A 15,259-nucleotide genomic window follows, 5' to 3' on the forward strand; every position below is an offset into this window, starting at 1 on the left:
CTTTCGTTTGGACTCTTTCTTCTGTTGGCTTCCAGGACACCTCTCCCTCCTCAGAAGGTTCCTCCTCATCTCTCCAGCTACTTTAAGTTGGGTGTGCCCCAGCACTCGGTCTTCAGGCCTCTCCTCTCTTCTCTATGGTCATTTAGTCTCAAGACTTTAAATTTGTCTCTCCCCCTTTAATGTCTAACTGCCAAGCAGGACATCTACACTTAAATAAACCCAAACCAAACTCTTAATTCCAACCCATTTCATCTATTCCTCCCCCCACCCCATCTTCCAACCCCCAAAATCTGCTTCTCTTGTAGTTTCCTCATTTCAGTTGTATTTGCTTCTTCAAATTGATCAGGCCAAAAAACCTTGCTGTCGTCTTTGATGTTTCTCTTGTTCTCATACCCCTCATCTGGTCCATTAGCAAATTCTGTTAGTATAAATGTGTATATGCAGCATATATATACAGAATCCAACCACTTCTCACCACCTGAACTGCTACCATTCAGTCCCATCCACTATTATTTTCTTGCCTGCATTTTTACAAAAGACCGTCTTATCTACTGCCTTGCTCTGGTTTGTTCTCTATACAGTAGCCGAAGTGAGTGATAAAACATAAGTGAGATCATGTGTCTTCTCTGCACAGACTCTCAAATGACTCATATTCAAACAGAATTCAATAGAATTTCAAATAGAAATTCAGTGGAATTTCCTGTCTACCTTACCTTGTTTTATTTTTTCTCTGTAGCACTTATTAACATCTACTGTATTGTGTATTTACTTACTTGTTAACTTCTCCCCTTCATTAGATTGTACGCTCTGTAAAAGCAGTGACGTTGTATATTCTGTTTACTGCTATATCATGCACTCCTAGAAAGGTACATAGCATATATATAGGCACTTAATAAACATTTGTCAAATAAATTTAAAAATTTATCATTTGATCGAACTCTGAATCAGCGTTACAAGTGAAGAAACTGAAGCTCAGGGAGGTCAAATGAATGAACTGAAGTCACGTAATTAGTAATTGACAGACTGGTGCTTCTTCTGTCACACTACAAAGGCCTCAAGTGTTTTAAATGCTGTCATCCCCTGCTAGACAGGGTTTTCTCATGTACTGTCAAGTTTGCCACAGTTAAAATGACATGGCGAAAAATACTGAATACATATCTTATTTCACGTAGGTTTTGATTGAAGTTTAGTTAAACCCCAGTTACTGAGACATTTTCCATGAAAGTCTTTGTATCATCCTTCAGTGTTAGTATACAGTTTGTTCTTATAAAGCTCTTGTTTCTGAGAAACTGAGCATTAATTCATAGTAAATTCAGCATTCTACCTATTTAAAACAGCTTTCAATAGAAGTAATTACCCCAGAATTTATCAGAAATATCTTTTTTACATGTTTTTACTTGTTATTTGATTTATATTTTACAGTATCTTTTATGAATATTATTGTCAACAATGTATTAAAACACATCAAAACAATAACATTTTGTCTAAAATTATCAACTTTTAATTTTGTAGAATTATAGCCATGTTATTTAATTTAGAGGTTCTTTATACAATTATGGTATCAATACAGTACTTTGAATTTTGTTTTATGAAACATATGCTACTTAATTTTTAAATATATTTTAATTGCTAGAAGAACATCAGTACTTGCCTCTACCTAAAATTAGAAGATAGCTGTTAATGAATGAGTTTTCCCTTTCCCTTCCCAGTAAGTTTCCTCCAAGCCTGTATGCTGCCGGAATTTCTAAAGCACAACAGGAAGAAATAGCAGGTGCTTTCCTGGTTACACTGGATCCACTTATCAGTCAGCTTCTCACATTCCCACCTTTTGTGGAAGTGGTTTTGGACAGTAAATTAGGTAAGCTTCAAAACAGATTTAATGTTAAATCATCTCTTATTAACTATGACATGTTAGAGACAGGGTAATTTTCCCTTATTTAGTAATCCTGTTTTTAAGTTTTCAAAATTTCATTTAAAATTTCTTTTACTTTCTTTTCTTAGAACATATTTCTGATTTTTAAAAATTATTCCTCTAATTTTTTAATATATTACAATCAGATTTCTGGTGAAAATATGTAGAGTATGTTTTCACCAATTTGTTGTAATTTAATGTGTTTTTACCACCTTAAGAGCTACCATGTGAACTACAGTTCCCACAGTGTCTACTGCTGGTTGTCATCATGGATGAGCTGCCCTCTCGGCCTGAGGATGTGCAGACCCTGTGGTGCACAGAGAGTGAGGTCTCCGAAGCTACAACCAGGTAGCAAACGTGGTGATGTTGATATCCAGTCACATTAAAATGGTTCAGAATGCCCTGTTGTTTGCAATGACCTTGAAATTAAGTTCTTTAGTTACTGGGTACACCTCATGCATATTGGTACTTAATAAAAATATAAAATATATAAATCTATGGTAGGCACTGAAAATAATTTAATTTTGTTCACTCTTTTGACAGGTATTGCCTAATAGTGTCATAAACGTTGAGTATAGTAGAGTAGATGTAGTTAGTAACATTTAAAAATGAGCTCTGATAAATAGAAGCTTAGACACTGTGAGATATCTCCAGGGAAATGTTACTCGTATTCATCCTCCGTGCCAACACCAGGCTCTAATTTCTTACTCCCTGAGTTATTGTTGTGCTCTAGTTTTTTTTATCCTTTCCTTTAGTGGCATCCAGTGTACCGCTACCAGGTTAGTCTCCCTACGCCCCAGCTCTGAGCTTCCCGTTCTCCTGCTCAGTAACTAAAGCATGATGTCCCAGCTCCTCAGCTTTGCATTTAAAACCCACCCATTCTGTTGTCATCATCTACTTTTGCTACCTATCCTTTCACTCCTTTTCTACACCTATACCTTGCTTCTGTCAGGCTGGTGATTCCTAGCTACCTTGTACTCAAGCTTTGTCTTCTTTACCTATTATATTTTGCCTATTTTTAATTTATTTAAATCTTCTGTGAAGAATTCTTAAACCATTTAAATCTTAAAATGACCCCTACCTGTCTGAATGATAATACCTGTTTTCTATTTTATATATGATACCTAGTTTAGCTATTGAAGTTTCAAGTTCCTTGATGAATTTTGTCTTAGACTTTGTGTAGTTCTAAATTATGATAAACACTGGGTAAGTGATAAAAGATATATAGGAAAATTCTTCTCCTAAAGGGATTTCTCTAACTATATTTTATTTTTACGAATACGTATTCACACATACTGGAAAGTGTTGCTGATATATACATCTTGAGACATTTGGCTTTGCTAAAATAACCCTCCGTATGTCATATTATTACACCCGCTAATTGTGAAATGTTAATAATTTTGGGTTCAATGTTCTCAATTTCCCTGCAGGGTGTCTCTACTCAAAGCCATTTTCTCCAGCTTTGAGCAGTGTTCTGGTGAACTCTCTCTCCCTGTTCGCTTACAGGGAGTACAGGGTAAAGGGCAGGCCGAGGTAGCCGTCACCTTGTATCAGCATGTTTGCGTTCATCTGTGTGCTTTTATTGCTTCCCTTCATCCCTCAGTGTTCCCTGAACTGGTAAGTGTGTGACTTGCTGGACTAAGCTGAGGTTACACTTTTGCTTTCTCTTTATTGAATTGTGATTCAGATACAGAAGAAAGTGTAGGGATAGAAAATGTGTATTTATTTTTGAGTGTCATTCCCTCAGCATGCACATTTTACCCTTTAATTCAGTTGGGTCCTAGGAAATGGTAATCCTAGAGTCCTATAGTATTCAGATGTAATATTTAGCTAAAATATTTGAGAAAACATTTTAAGTGGGAAGGTATAGAAAGACGTGTGAGAAGAGGAGAAACGGGTAGGATTTCACCTAATTCATTTGCATAAAAAGAAAAGGGGAAGTAACTAGTAGTATGTAGTACCAAGTCTCCTATAGATAGATCCTAGGCTTAATGTGGACCTTTTTTTAGTGGAATTGGATTTGAAAAGATGTTGAAAAAAATCTAGGAAAAATATTCTTAGCATTTACATAAGGACCAGTATCATTTAAGATACTATACAATGGGTAATATTCAGCACATATTAAATATTATATTTGAATAGCTTCAGGCAGAAACAAAAGTATAGGTGTGTGTATTGTATATATCGTTTTAAAGATTTCAGCCTACATAGAGAATTTTTATGAAGCCTAGTGATTGAGTTACTACATTGAAAACCACTTTTGAATCTCCATAGGCCAGCACAATGCTTAACATGTAGTAGATGCTCAATAAATGTTGAGGGGGTAGCAGCATAGGTTCTCTCAGATACTAGAAAGTAGAGCTTTCCTATTGAGGATGTGTTGTTTTTTGGACTGTGATAGTATTTTGTTTTACTTTGAGAAATATTAATGATAATTTACCGTAACTTTTCGTTTTTCATTAGGACACTGCTCTGTTGAATGCTGTGCTTAGTGCTAGTATGATCACCTCTTTGCTAGCTATGGACGCATGGTGCTTCCTTGCTCGGTACAACATACTTACTTGTTTTGATTTTTGGGTTGATTTATAGTAGTGATTGACAGTAAGTGACTTTATACTTGTAAGTATATAGAAAAATTCTGTCTTGATAATCCTTTAACAGCCCCCCAAAATGGTTTGATTTCATATCATAGCACTAAATTAGAGACCGAATTTCCTCTTTTCCTGTCTTGGATTCAAGTCAATAGAACCTGTTGCTTAGGTAGTTTTGTATATTATGGTATTGCTTGGCCATAGAATAACTGCGGTTTAGGATATTTAGTGCTTTATGGAAGTTCATTCTCCTTGCTTTTCTGAATAATTGTGTAAATAATTGTATGAAGATTGCTTTCTCTTTAAATCACAGATATGGGACTGCTGAACTTTGTGCCCACCATGTCACCATAGTGGCTCATCTGGTGAGTAGAATTAGAAGGCCTCAAACACCCACTTTCCATGCACTTCCTTTGGAGATATGATATCTTAAGGTGAATATCAAAAGAGAAATAGCATGGTAGCTAAATTATTGTGACATTTTCTTTACTCTGCATTAATGCTGATGCTATTGAGAAAGATAGACTAGAAAGAGTGTAACACTGGGGAAATTGTCTCATATTTTCAAAATTTTATGGAGTTTCATTGATTGTTCTGGGAAGGAAAGACTAGGTGGACTGGGGATAAATTTAACATTGAAGGCAAAGTAGAAAATAGGAGTTAGCTTTAATGTTGACTGTTTACTTTAATGTTTAGCTCCCTCCCCACCCCGACCCCCACCCCCCATCCCTACCTCCTTCTCTGATGACTTAGTCTGACTCTTGATTTTGTTGTATCTTTCTGAGAGGGACTAAATGTGATAGTGATCGATGCCTTTTGGGAAAAGAAGTAATGCTTTGTGAATGGATACAAGGAGAAAATTATTTAATGACGACTCATGTTAATCTTTTCATTGTTGACCTTTTTTTGCTTTTAAATTCCAAGATGTTTATGTTACATATAAGATAGTCATGACCTGTTTGTTTTGTTTTTTGTCCCTGGCCTTTGATAAAGATCTTATGTGAGTCCATGTGTCTTTTCTCTTTAGTAGAGTTATTGTGTCATACATTTCTTGGTTTACCTTATAGGGATTTTGTAGACTAAATCCAGTGAAGTGTATGATAACCAGATAGCTGACATCTCTGTCTCCATGCTAATGGTCTGGAGGGCTTACCCACTTTACTGAATCCTCAACACATCTGCACAAAACAGAGTGATTTTTATGTTATGTGTCATATCTCCTTTAAATAAAAGCTGTCCTAGTACATGATAGGAATTTATAAAATCTTTTAATGAAGCTCCCATCTTATAGAGTTATATTTACCTCTGCACTTTTGTGCTTAGATCTAGAAAAATTCCATGAATTATCTTTGAGTAGGGGAATTAACATACAAGTTATAATCAAAATGGTAATTAGAAATTCCCAAATATTGTTTTTAAGCATAATATCACAATTGTTTTCTCATAAACATAATCTAGGTTCATGGAAGAGAAAAAATTAAATAAAGAAAAGCTCTAAATTCAAAATTAAAATTACCCATGTAATTTCCCAGAAAGAGCTGCTGTTAATATTTTGGCATATAAAAGCTTGTAAAAGCTATGGGTTTAAGTCAGCCAATCTCGCCTCTCTCTCCTGTCTTTTCCCAGATAAAATCCTGCCCCGGAGAATGTTATCAGCTCAGCAACCTATCCATACTGTTGAGGCGCCTCTTCTTCTTCATGGCTCCACCCCAGCAGGCAAGGATATCATCTTTGTCCCTGTCCTTGAGCAGCTGCTGAAGATTGGATTCAGATACTTTTAAAGGCTTTTTCACTCCCATTTGTTCTACATTTAAATGTTGACATGATCTGAACATACATTTTTAATGTATTGATTGCTTTGCTTATTGCTTTTAGATGGGTTTAGATTTTGATGTTAAAGAAAAGCCAGAGCTATACATAGAGTGATAAAAAAAGATTTATTTGGAGCTGTTGCAGTAGGAGAAAAGAGACTTCAGTATAGAACTGGGCTGAATTCTGAATATAGCATAGACTGCTGTGGATCTAAAGTCAAGGATTAGGGTGGGGGTCAGTGGGTAAAAATTACTAAGATGAAACATCAGGGGTAAGCGGGTGATTCTGGCTCGACAAGATTCTTGCTGAACACAGACCAGGGTGATCAGATACCAAGGGTGAGGGATTCTTTCCAAATTGACTTAGCACGATTCTTACTAAAATGAATGATGCAGGCCCAGAAAAGATGGGCACAAGCCCGGGGTCAAAGGCTACTTGAGAAGAGGGCTAAGAAGAGGTTGACCTAAGTTTGATCAAGGAGAGAGTCCTTGTAAATGTCTTTGCTGCAAGTTACAGATAGTCATTCTGGCTTCTTTCTCCTTGTTTCTCATACATTTAAGATACTTGAAATGAAATGGTTCTGTATCCCCTGCCCCTTTTAACTTATTTTGAAGAACTAGAATGTTATGCTCTTAATGATAATGGTATCTTTTTTTCTTTTTTAAGTAAATAAGTTGAACTTTTTTGGGGAAAATTGAAAATATGATGAGTCTTAGTTGTTTGCTGCTGTGAGGAAAACAAGCTCTGCTGTGACAGGGGAGATTCTCCGGTTACAGGAACCTGTGTAGCCTGGCGCAGTCCCTTGGACTAGTCACTTTGGAGCTCCTATAGGAGCTTTTTAAAAAACACAGGTTCTGGGACCTAAACCTGTGAATGGAGTGGGTATAGAGTGGTGGCTGTGAGGTGAGGCTCAGTAACTTGTTTTTGTTATTATTATTAAATTCCTACATGATTCTGACATGGATACAAGCTCAGGAAACACTAAATTAGCGAAGGGGGTTATTTAGGCCTTGGTGTGAATCTTGGCTTACTATGACCTTGTGCAAGTCATCTTTTCTGAAACTGTTACCCTGTCTACAAAGTGATAGATATGTGTAACTCTTTTGAAAAATTTGTAAGGACTTAGAGATGTACAAAACACAGCCTAGTGCCACGCTGAGAGGGTGCTCAATAAATGCTGGGAGTGCTTTCTGACTATAGTGTTTACCCCAAGTCCACGCCTGCTTTCCTGCCCAAGAGAGGTTGGCCAGGCACCAGGGGAACCACACCAACCTCCTAGCCCTCTTCCTTACAGGTGTCTCCAAGGCAGAAAGCACACCAGGCCCACCTCACAGACCTCTAGAAAACATGTTAGAGTTGCTGTTCTTCCCTCCAAAACTCCTCAAGAGTTATCTGCTCCAGATCTCTTAGAATTTTAATACTTTTCACTCCCCTATCAAATGTCTTACTCTTGGCTCCCCGCACATTGTTCTTCCTTAGAAGCCCTTTTAACTGGGAGGCCCTTCCTGAAGAAGTGGGATTTGGAAGAGATCCTCAATTTTCTCACATAAGATAGGAATAAAATCCTTTTCCCAGGGTTGTGAAATTTTAACTTTTAGGATAATATATAACTCAGAATGAATTAGCCCTAAATGAGTTCTAGAAGCTTTGTTATAGATAAACTCTTGTTTTTGTTTAGAGATCTCTTACATACTTCCCAGTTTTCTAAATTTTTCCAAATAATTGCGGCTATCAGATATGTAAGTTATGGATAAATGAGGGATTACTTTAAACTTTTTCCTTCAGTTATCCAATGCTGTGGTCAAGTTACTGTAATAGAACTTAAAATTAAGGGACAAACCTGAATTTGAATCCCTGTTCTGAGAATCTTTGGGAGAGTTAGTTACTCCTAAAATTGAAATACTATTACTTAGATGGCAGTTGTGAGACTCGATGAGATAGAGAATTTATATATGCATCAAGTGAGCATTTAACAAGTATCAGTTCTTCTGTCATGCTCAGCTCTTTTTCCTTTTCTCTTAAGACATCCCTTTTCTTAAAGGAAGCAGGGAGGAAACCTGTATTTTTTTGAGACTGTAATATGGACCAGGCTTTGTACCAGGTACTTTAATTCTTTTAGTCTTTACACCAGCCTTGTGGGATAGATGATATTATGATGTCCATTTTACAGATGAAGAAACAGTAACTCAGGGAAATTAAAGAACTTCCCTGAACTCACACATAATAAATGACTGAGCCAGGATTCAGATCAGATCAGACTTGCTCCAAAATCTGTGTTCTTTCCACGGCCCCAGTGTTCTTTTCTTCTGTTCTTCATGCAGCTACTTCAGGGGCCTCCTCTGTTTGTGGGGTGTTGACTTTGCCTCCTTACTCCCTCTACCCTAGGAAATCTGCTTTTATTTAGACATACAAAGCTTGCTCACAAATTTTTAATAGTGTTTTGTTGCTTAAAATAAAAAACTTGGGATCCACTGCTCTATGTCATGTCATCTCTAGGAACATATAACCTAGTAGAAATTATACATTTATAAAAATACTCATAATAAAAGGTAGTTATGTGATGAGTGGCAAAACTGAGGCACAAATCAGGTTTTGGTGGGTGTTTACTGGGGAGGTGTGGTGTGGGAAGAGGTAGGAATGGGGAAGCTGTTGGAGATGGTGGCATTTGAGATTCATCTAAAGGAAGGGTGAAATTGGAGAGAGTCGGTGGGAATAGAGAGCAAAGGTGAGAGAGCACATGCTAAAGGAAAAGGAGAGCCAAGCAGTGAAGCTGGAAATTATTCAGTTCTTTTGCCTATAAGATGGTGTCTTTTTATTTTTTATTTTTTAAAATAAATTTATTTATTTTTGGCTTGTTGGGTCTTGGTTGCTGTGCACAGGCTTTCTCTAGTTGCAGCAAGCGGGGGCTATTCTTCATTGCTGTGTGTGGGCTTCTCATTGCAGTGGCTTCTCTTGTGGGAGCACAGGCTCTAGGTACGTGGGCTTCAGTAGTTGTGGCACGTGGGCTCAGTAGTTGTGGCGCATTGGGCTTAGCTGCTTTGCAGCATGTGGGCTTTTCCCAGACCAGGGCTTGAACCCATGTCCCCTGCATTGGCCTGCGGATTCTTAACCACGGTGTCACCAGGTAAGTCCAAGATGGTGTCTTTTTAGATAGTGAAATAAAAACCCAGATTTTGTATCCATGATGCAGCAGTAACGTAAATGAAAATAGTTAACTAACATTTTAACTTTTTTTTTTAAGGACTTTTGTTTTCCATTTCTATCTAATCTGTTGACACCACATTTTAAAACATTACTGTTTTCCTGTTAACCTGGCAAGCACTTTGAATTATTTCAGCGGTAGAATGGATTTGCCAACCATACTGTTCTGAACACTTTGTGAACGAGTTTCACATGTTGTCTAAAGTAGAGCAGGGCTGGAAAACTGAATGTATGACTTTTGCTTGTTTAAGTTCTCTGTGATAGTCAGCTGAGTAGTAAGCCACAAAGGTTGGCTAAATCAATCTTGCTGGCATATTTTGGAATATTACTTTTGACTTAGCTGTACAAGGTGACACAGATTCTTAGGAAAAAAACAGACTGAGTTGGGTAGGAGCATGTAAAATAGCTGATGTGACTAATAATGAAATACATTATTTAACATTTCTTAATGGATTTGTATCGTGCTTCGCTTAACCTGTGTTTTTCATTTTGGAAAAAAACGCAACAAGAAGAGTGACAGCTAAAATGTGTGTTCATTTAAGCTACCTTGGTCTGGTACCTTGTGGTGCTGCTCTTCAGTTAAGAGCTTTTTAAAAATATTAAATATGGAAGCTAATACTTAGCTTTGGTGTATCCATTCACTAGACTTTTATGTTACTCTTGTTTCTTTAATAATTTATTTCAGGTGGAGTTTATCCAGAAATTTTCCCCAAAAGAAGCAGAAAATCTGCTTCTGTGGCAATACATTTCCTTTCAGGCATTACCTGCTGAGCTTAGGAAACAAACTGCACTTGAGGTCCTCAGAGCAGGCACTGCACAGTGCAGGAAGTGGCTAGGCAGCAGTCGCACACTGGGAGAACTTGAGTCTCTGGTAAGATAATTTTGATGGCCTTGATTCATTCAGTAGCTGTTTATTAAGCTCTGTTTTAGTTACTGGGAATGTGTTTAAAAGATAGACAGTTTGTGCCCTCAGGTTAAAATCTAGCAAGAGTTTCGGATTTCTACATTGTAAAAGAGTCTATGAGAAACATACTATTATCTTGTTTGATGTAAATGCTGGGGGGAGAGAGTCTGTAGCTCAAAACACATTGGAACAGCATGAAACACATTATGAAATACTTTATTTGTAGTATTTTTGCTGACATATCTCTGGATTAGGTGGATATGATTCTTCTATATGATGTACAACCCTCATTTTATGCAAACCTCTTCTGAACCTTTATGTACCTTTCTATTTAGAATGTTCCCTCTTAAAATAATGGAATAAAAAAGAAATGCATCTATAAGTAAAGAAAAATAGTTTAAAAAATTGACTGAATATAGTGCGTGTAGCTGAGTGTTTATTTGCTCATTCTTTGATTCACTCATTCATATTTTGAGTGTTCATATGTGCCAAGCTCTGTTTTAGGCATTGGAGATATAAATACATCAGGGAATAAAACAAAAAAATTCCTGCTCTCAGGGACTTACATTCTAAGCTTAGCTGTGGACAAAGAAGTAATAAATACATATATGTGTGTATGTATATATATAATATATATATATCAGTTTGTGATAAGTAGAGAAAAATCAAAGCAAGGATGGAGACGGCATTCAAGGGGATGAGGGCCTATTTGCAATTTTAAATTATGAGTTCAGGGTTTTCTTAGGACTTAACCGAGTGTAAATGTTCTGATATTCTTAGACAGTGGCACTTGGCCATAATCAAGATAATTTAAAACATTTATATGTGTAGAAAGGAAACAAAATCTTACGTGCCTTTATTTTGGGATAACTATTAAATACCTAGTTAGGTAGGTGAAATTGTTTAGGTTTTGCATTTATTGTGCACAAATTTCTAGAGTAAAGATAAAAAGTCTTTTGTGTTAGATAAAATAAAAGCATCTATTTTCGAAAATTCAGCAGATCTTTGCTCTGTGACCAAAACTTCAGTTCAGCGGGTCATTTAACATGTTTTTTTTGTAAAAGCGAATAAGTAAATCATAAATTAAAAGCTGTGTGGCAATTACATAAAATTAAGTGTGGTTGTTGGAAGTATAATGGATGAAAGTCAAAGTTACGGATTGTTACCACATCCCAACCAACCCCGTTCCTGGCCAGAGAGAGATTTGATATGTAGAGAAGAGTGAGTCCAGGAAAAATTGTCTTTAGTTTCAGATTCTGGATAGTGTACTTAAGTACTATATGTGCTTATTGAATGCAGTGTTGCTGAAAAATTTTAAAGATTAGTTATGACAATAGCAACAATAATTTAGTAGTTTTAAAAGATTGCTAAGTACATAATGTGAAAAAAAATAATAGTTGATGGATATTATAAATTAGCTTGACGACACTGGCCGTTTGTATCAAACCTATTTATTAAAATATGATGCTGTTTCTATTTTGTTAAATTTTCAACCTACAAGGAAAAAAAAAGTTTGTTTCTTTAGAAAAATGAAGCAAATGTTTCTATGTATAAGGAAAATTAGTTTTAGGAAAATATACATGTATTAAAATAAATCGCTGAAGAGATGGCTTTGGGTCTTAGCAATATAATTCTGCATGGGTTTTTATGAAGGGTTGTAAGTAACTCAAAGCGTCTAGGTAATTGGGTTCCAGCTCCTTTAGAATGATATCTAAACTCAGATCCTTTCCCTGTCTCTCCCCTTTAGAACACAGTGCTCTCTGCTTTGCTTGCTGTATGTAATTCTGCAGGTGAAGCTCTGGATATGGGACAGCAAACTGTAGTTAAGGAAGTTGGGAGTCAGCTTTGGTCTCTTTTAAACATTAAACTGGTAAGGAAAGCAACTAATCATTTCCCTGAAGAACAAATAAAATATTTGAAAAAAGAGAATAATACTGAAATTTCCCTGTAGAGTAAAATGTATGTAATTTCTTTAGGTTCTTGGTAGAACTCGTGATTAGAACTTATAGTCTTTCAGCCAGTTCTATTTAAGAGTGTGACAGAATGATATTAGTAAAACTAGAACCTGGTAGAGTGACAGTGACATTCTAGCTATTTTTAAGACCAGTTGGACCTTTTTTTTTTTTTTTTTTAAATCTCTTCTGTTGTTTTCTTCTCTCTTTGGTTGGTATAGCTTGTTTCCGTTATTCTAAGGTCTTTTATAAAATCTTTTGGGCAATAGAGAGTGATCTGGCTTAAAGGTGGAAGGGGCAAGTAGATGGATGTGGCTAATTTGTGTTCCCCTTCTCCAGAAAAGCCAGAAAGCCACGTGATGATCAGGCTAGAATGAGAATGATATGTGTCCCACAGATCATTGTAATTTAAAAATCATATTTAGTTAAATATCTAAATATGACATTTGTTTTAAGTCAAAATAAACGTGTGACCTCTGGCTGTCCCGGACAGTGGAAGCTGAGGGCAACATTCACACTTGGGAATATTGATGTAGAAATGGTTTTGCAGATGATGTTTTATCATTAAAGTTTATGTATACAGTCAGATTTCACTACTGCAGCATTTTGACTTCAACACGTGCTTTTCTCTGATCCTCACAAATCATTCAATAAATATTCATTGAGGATCATGATAGAAACAAAAGTTATGGAGAGGAAAAGTGGAACTTTAAGACGAATAAGCAAGCTTTTTCAGTGATAGATAAAATTAATTAGATCCCCATCTGAGTTAAATCTTGGTTTGAAACATGGCTCTGCTGTTTCCTAGCTGTGTGATCTAGAGCAAATTACTTAACCTTTTGCCCCCTTTTCTTATTAGTAAAGTCAGGGTAATAATACCTATTTCATAGTTATAAGGAATAAGTGAGGTAATAAAGTGCTTAGCATATTGCCTGATATACAATAAATGCAAAGGTTGCTATTCTCATGTAATTGAAAATTTTCACCAAAATTATTTTGTGCTTCTTATTTAAGGTAACAGATCAACCTTATGTTCAACAGACACTCAGCCTTTTACTTCCGCTGCTAGGATTTTTCATTCAAACTCTAGATCCTCAGCTGATAAGTCAGGTGAGAATAGTGGGCACATTATCTGTTCTTCTCTGTCTCCTTGATACTGAATAGTCAGACTTGTTTTGTTGTTGCTGTTAACTGCTCAGGAAAAATCCTGGAGGTTAGGAGTCATAGTTCACTTGTGAACCCTGCATTCATAGCATTTTCAAAGGCATACCAGCAGCTGTGGAAGTGTGGGATATAACCAACATGGACTTAAGGATAATCCTCATTGTTTCTTTGAAGAAGTAAAATAACTGAGGAGGAGTGCTACTGAAGTTTCTCTCTGGCTCCCAGCTTGCGTGGCTGGACCAGGCAGAACCAGGGTCACTGGGGGATCCTTGTGGTGTTACCTCAGGTATGCCTCACTTTTGAAGGTTCTAGGTGATGGAGAGGGGGAAAAAGGAAGGCCTTCATCTTCCCTGAAGTGACTTGAGGTTTTGGGAATGAGTCCATGCTGGATGGACTTGATCCCCTAATTCAAGAGTTGGCTTAAGCTTACAGTCGCTTGAACAAAAACTGTTCCGAGGTAAAGCTAACCTCTCCTATTTAGGAGGATGGTAAAAGTAGTACCCTATCGTAGCATATTGCAGAGAGTGGGACTAGCAACACTCCATTTTTAATAGCTCTGGTTAGTGGTTGTGTACTTAATTCTAATGAAGAACTTAGCATTAACAAATATTTACTAATTAGGTCTATTTTAAATGACCACCTGTGTAATTACAGAGAATGAGAAAATAGTAAAATAACTCAAATTATGTTGATTCTGAAGATTCTAATATTCTTTTTTGAAAAATTGAATAGTGAGTTTTGATATAAATAATTGTGCCTACCTTTAAAAAATCCAAATAACATTTTAAAATTTCAACATAAGTAAACTGTTCATTTAGATACTGCTTGCTTTATAGAAGACTGTCTCAGTGTTCCTTTAAACCAGGGGTTGGCAAACTATGGCCTCCTGGCTAGATGCTGCCCTCCTGTTTGCAGCACAGCACTAAGGTTTGTTAAAAAAAAATATGTGTGTGTATGTATGTGTGTATATTGCAACAAGGAATATGTTGCCTGCAAAGCCTAAAATATTTACCATCTGGCCCTTTACAGGAAGTTTGCCCATCCATGTTTTAAATAATGAACTTCTCTCTCTAGAATTTAAAATACAAAATAATTTTTAAAGATTTAAAAGAAGAGCACTGGTATATCATTTTTCAGAAATACATGGATTTTTTATTTTTTTATTTTATTTTTTTACAGTAGTGGGTAGGACCAATGTTATAATAACTGACTCAATCATTTTATTGTTTTATTCAAATTCCACCTTTGAAGTGTAGGCTTTGTGGAGTGTTTGACTGCCCTGGGTTTGATTTTGTTTCCTCTCCTACCTACCCATCAAAATCTTAGCCATGTCTCTACAAAGCATTTGTTTTCGTTTATAACTATCCTTTGGTCTTCACACCTTTTAGGTAATAACCTTGCAGGCCTCACTTCTTAAATCAGAGCCTCCTGACCACGTTCGTTTGGCAGTTCTTGATTTTCTATCTTCCCTGGGAAAACTTTCCATACCTCAAGCCATCCAGGTAATACCCTCTTCATGTTACACAATCTCTTAAGAATTACTGAGGGATTTTCAGGCTTTAATTTCCGAAATTCTGTGGATTTGCTGACAATGAAAATTGGGGGAAAAATGAATTTTGTGAAGAGTCACTCTCTAGTGACTGTCAAAATAGAACTCACTTGATTTACTTTTAGAAAAATATATGTTGACGTACAAATAATTTATAGGGTTGGCTATGGTGTG

The 15,259-nt window shown here is 36.4% G+C and overlaps 1 protein-coding gene across 4 annotated transcripts in view; it reads left to right on the plus strand.

The window, feature by feature from the left end:
- Nucleotides 1-15,259, plus strand: part of FIRRM (FIGNL1 interacting regulator of recombination and mitosis) — a 39,981-nt gene that overhangs the window by 19,986 nt on the left and 4,736 nt on the right. For all 4 annotated transcript variants that reach the window (XM_057725687.1, XM_057725689.1, XM_057725688.1 and 1 more), the window contains 10 exons: nucleotides 1,710-1,858; nucleotides 2,131-2,260; nucleotides 3,343-3,529; nucleotides 4,376-4,458; nucleotides 4,817-4,868; nucleotides 6,130-6,219; nucleotides 10,202-10,387; nucleotides 12,168-12,290; nucleotides 13,387-13,482; nucleotides 14,925-15,038. In XM_057725687.1, the coding sequence (XP_057581670.1) occupies nucleotides 1,710-1,858; nucleotides 2,131-2,260; nucleotides 3,343-3,529; nucleotides 4,376-4,458; nucleotides 4,817-4,868; nucleotides 6,130-6,219; nucleotides 10,202-10,387; nucleotides 12,168-12,290; nucleotides 13,387-13,482; nucleotides 14,925-15,038 (1,210 nt within the window). The remainder of the gene's footprint in view (nucleotides 1-1,709; nucleotides 1,859-2,130; nucleotides 2,261-3,342; nucleotides 3,530-4,375; nucleotides 4,459-4,816; nucleotides 4,869-6,129; nucleotides 6,220-10,201; nucleotides 10,388-12,167; nucleotides 12,291-13,386; nucleotides 13,483-14,924; nucleotides 15,039-15,259) is intronic.

The sequence above is a fragment of the Hippopotamus amphibius genome, chromosome 3 (assembly GCF_030028045.1).
Source record: "Hippopotamus amphibius kiboko isolate mHipAmp2 chromosome 3, mHipAmp2.hap2, whole genome shotgun sequence".
In the NCBI taxonomy this organism is placed as follows: Eukaryota; Metazoa; Chordata; class Mammalia; order Artiodactyla; family Hippopotamidae; genus Hippopotamus; species Hippopotamus amphibius.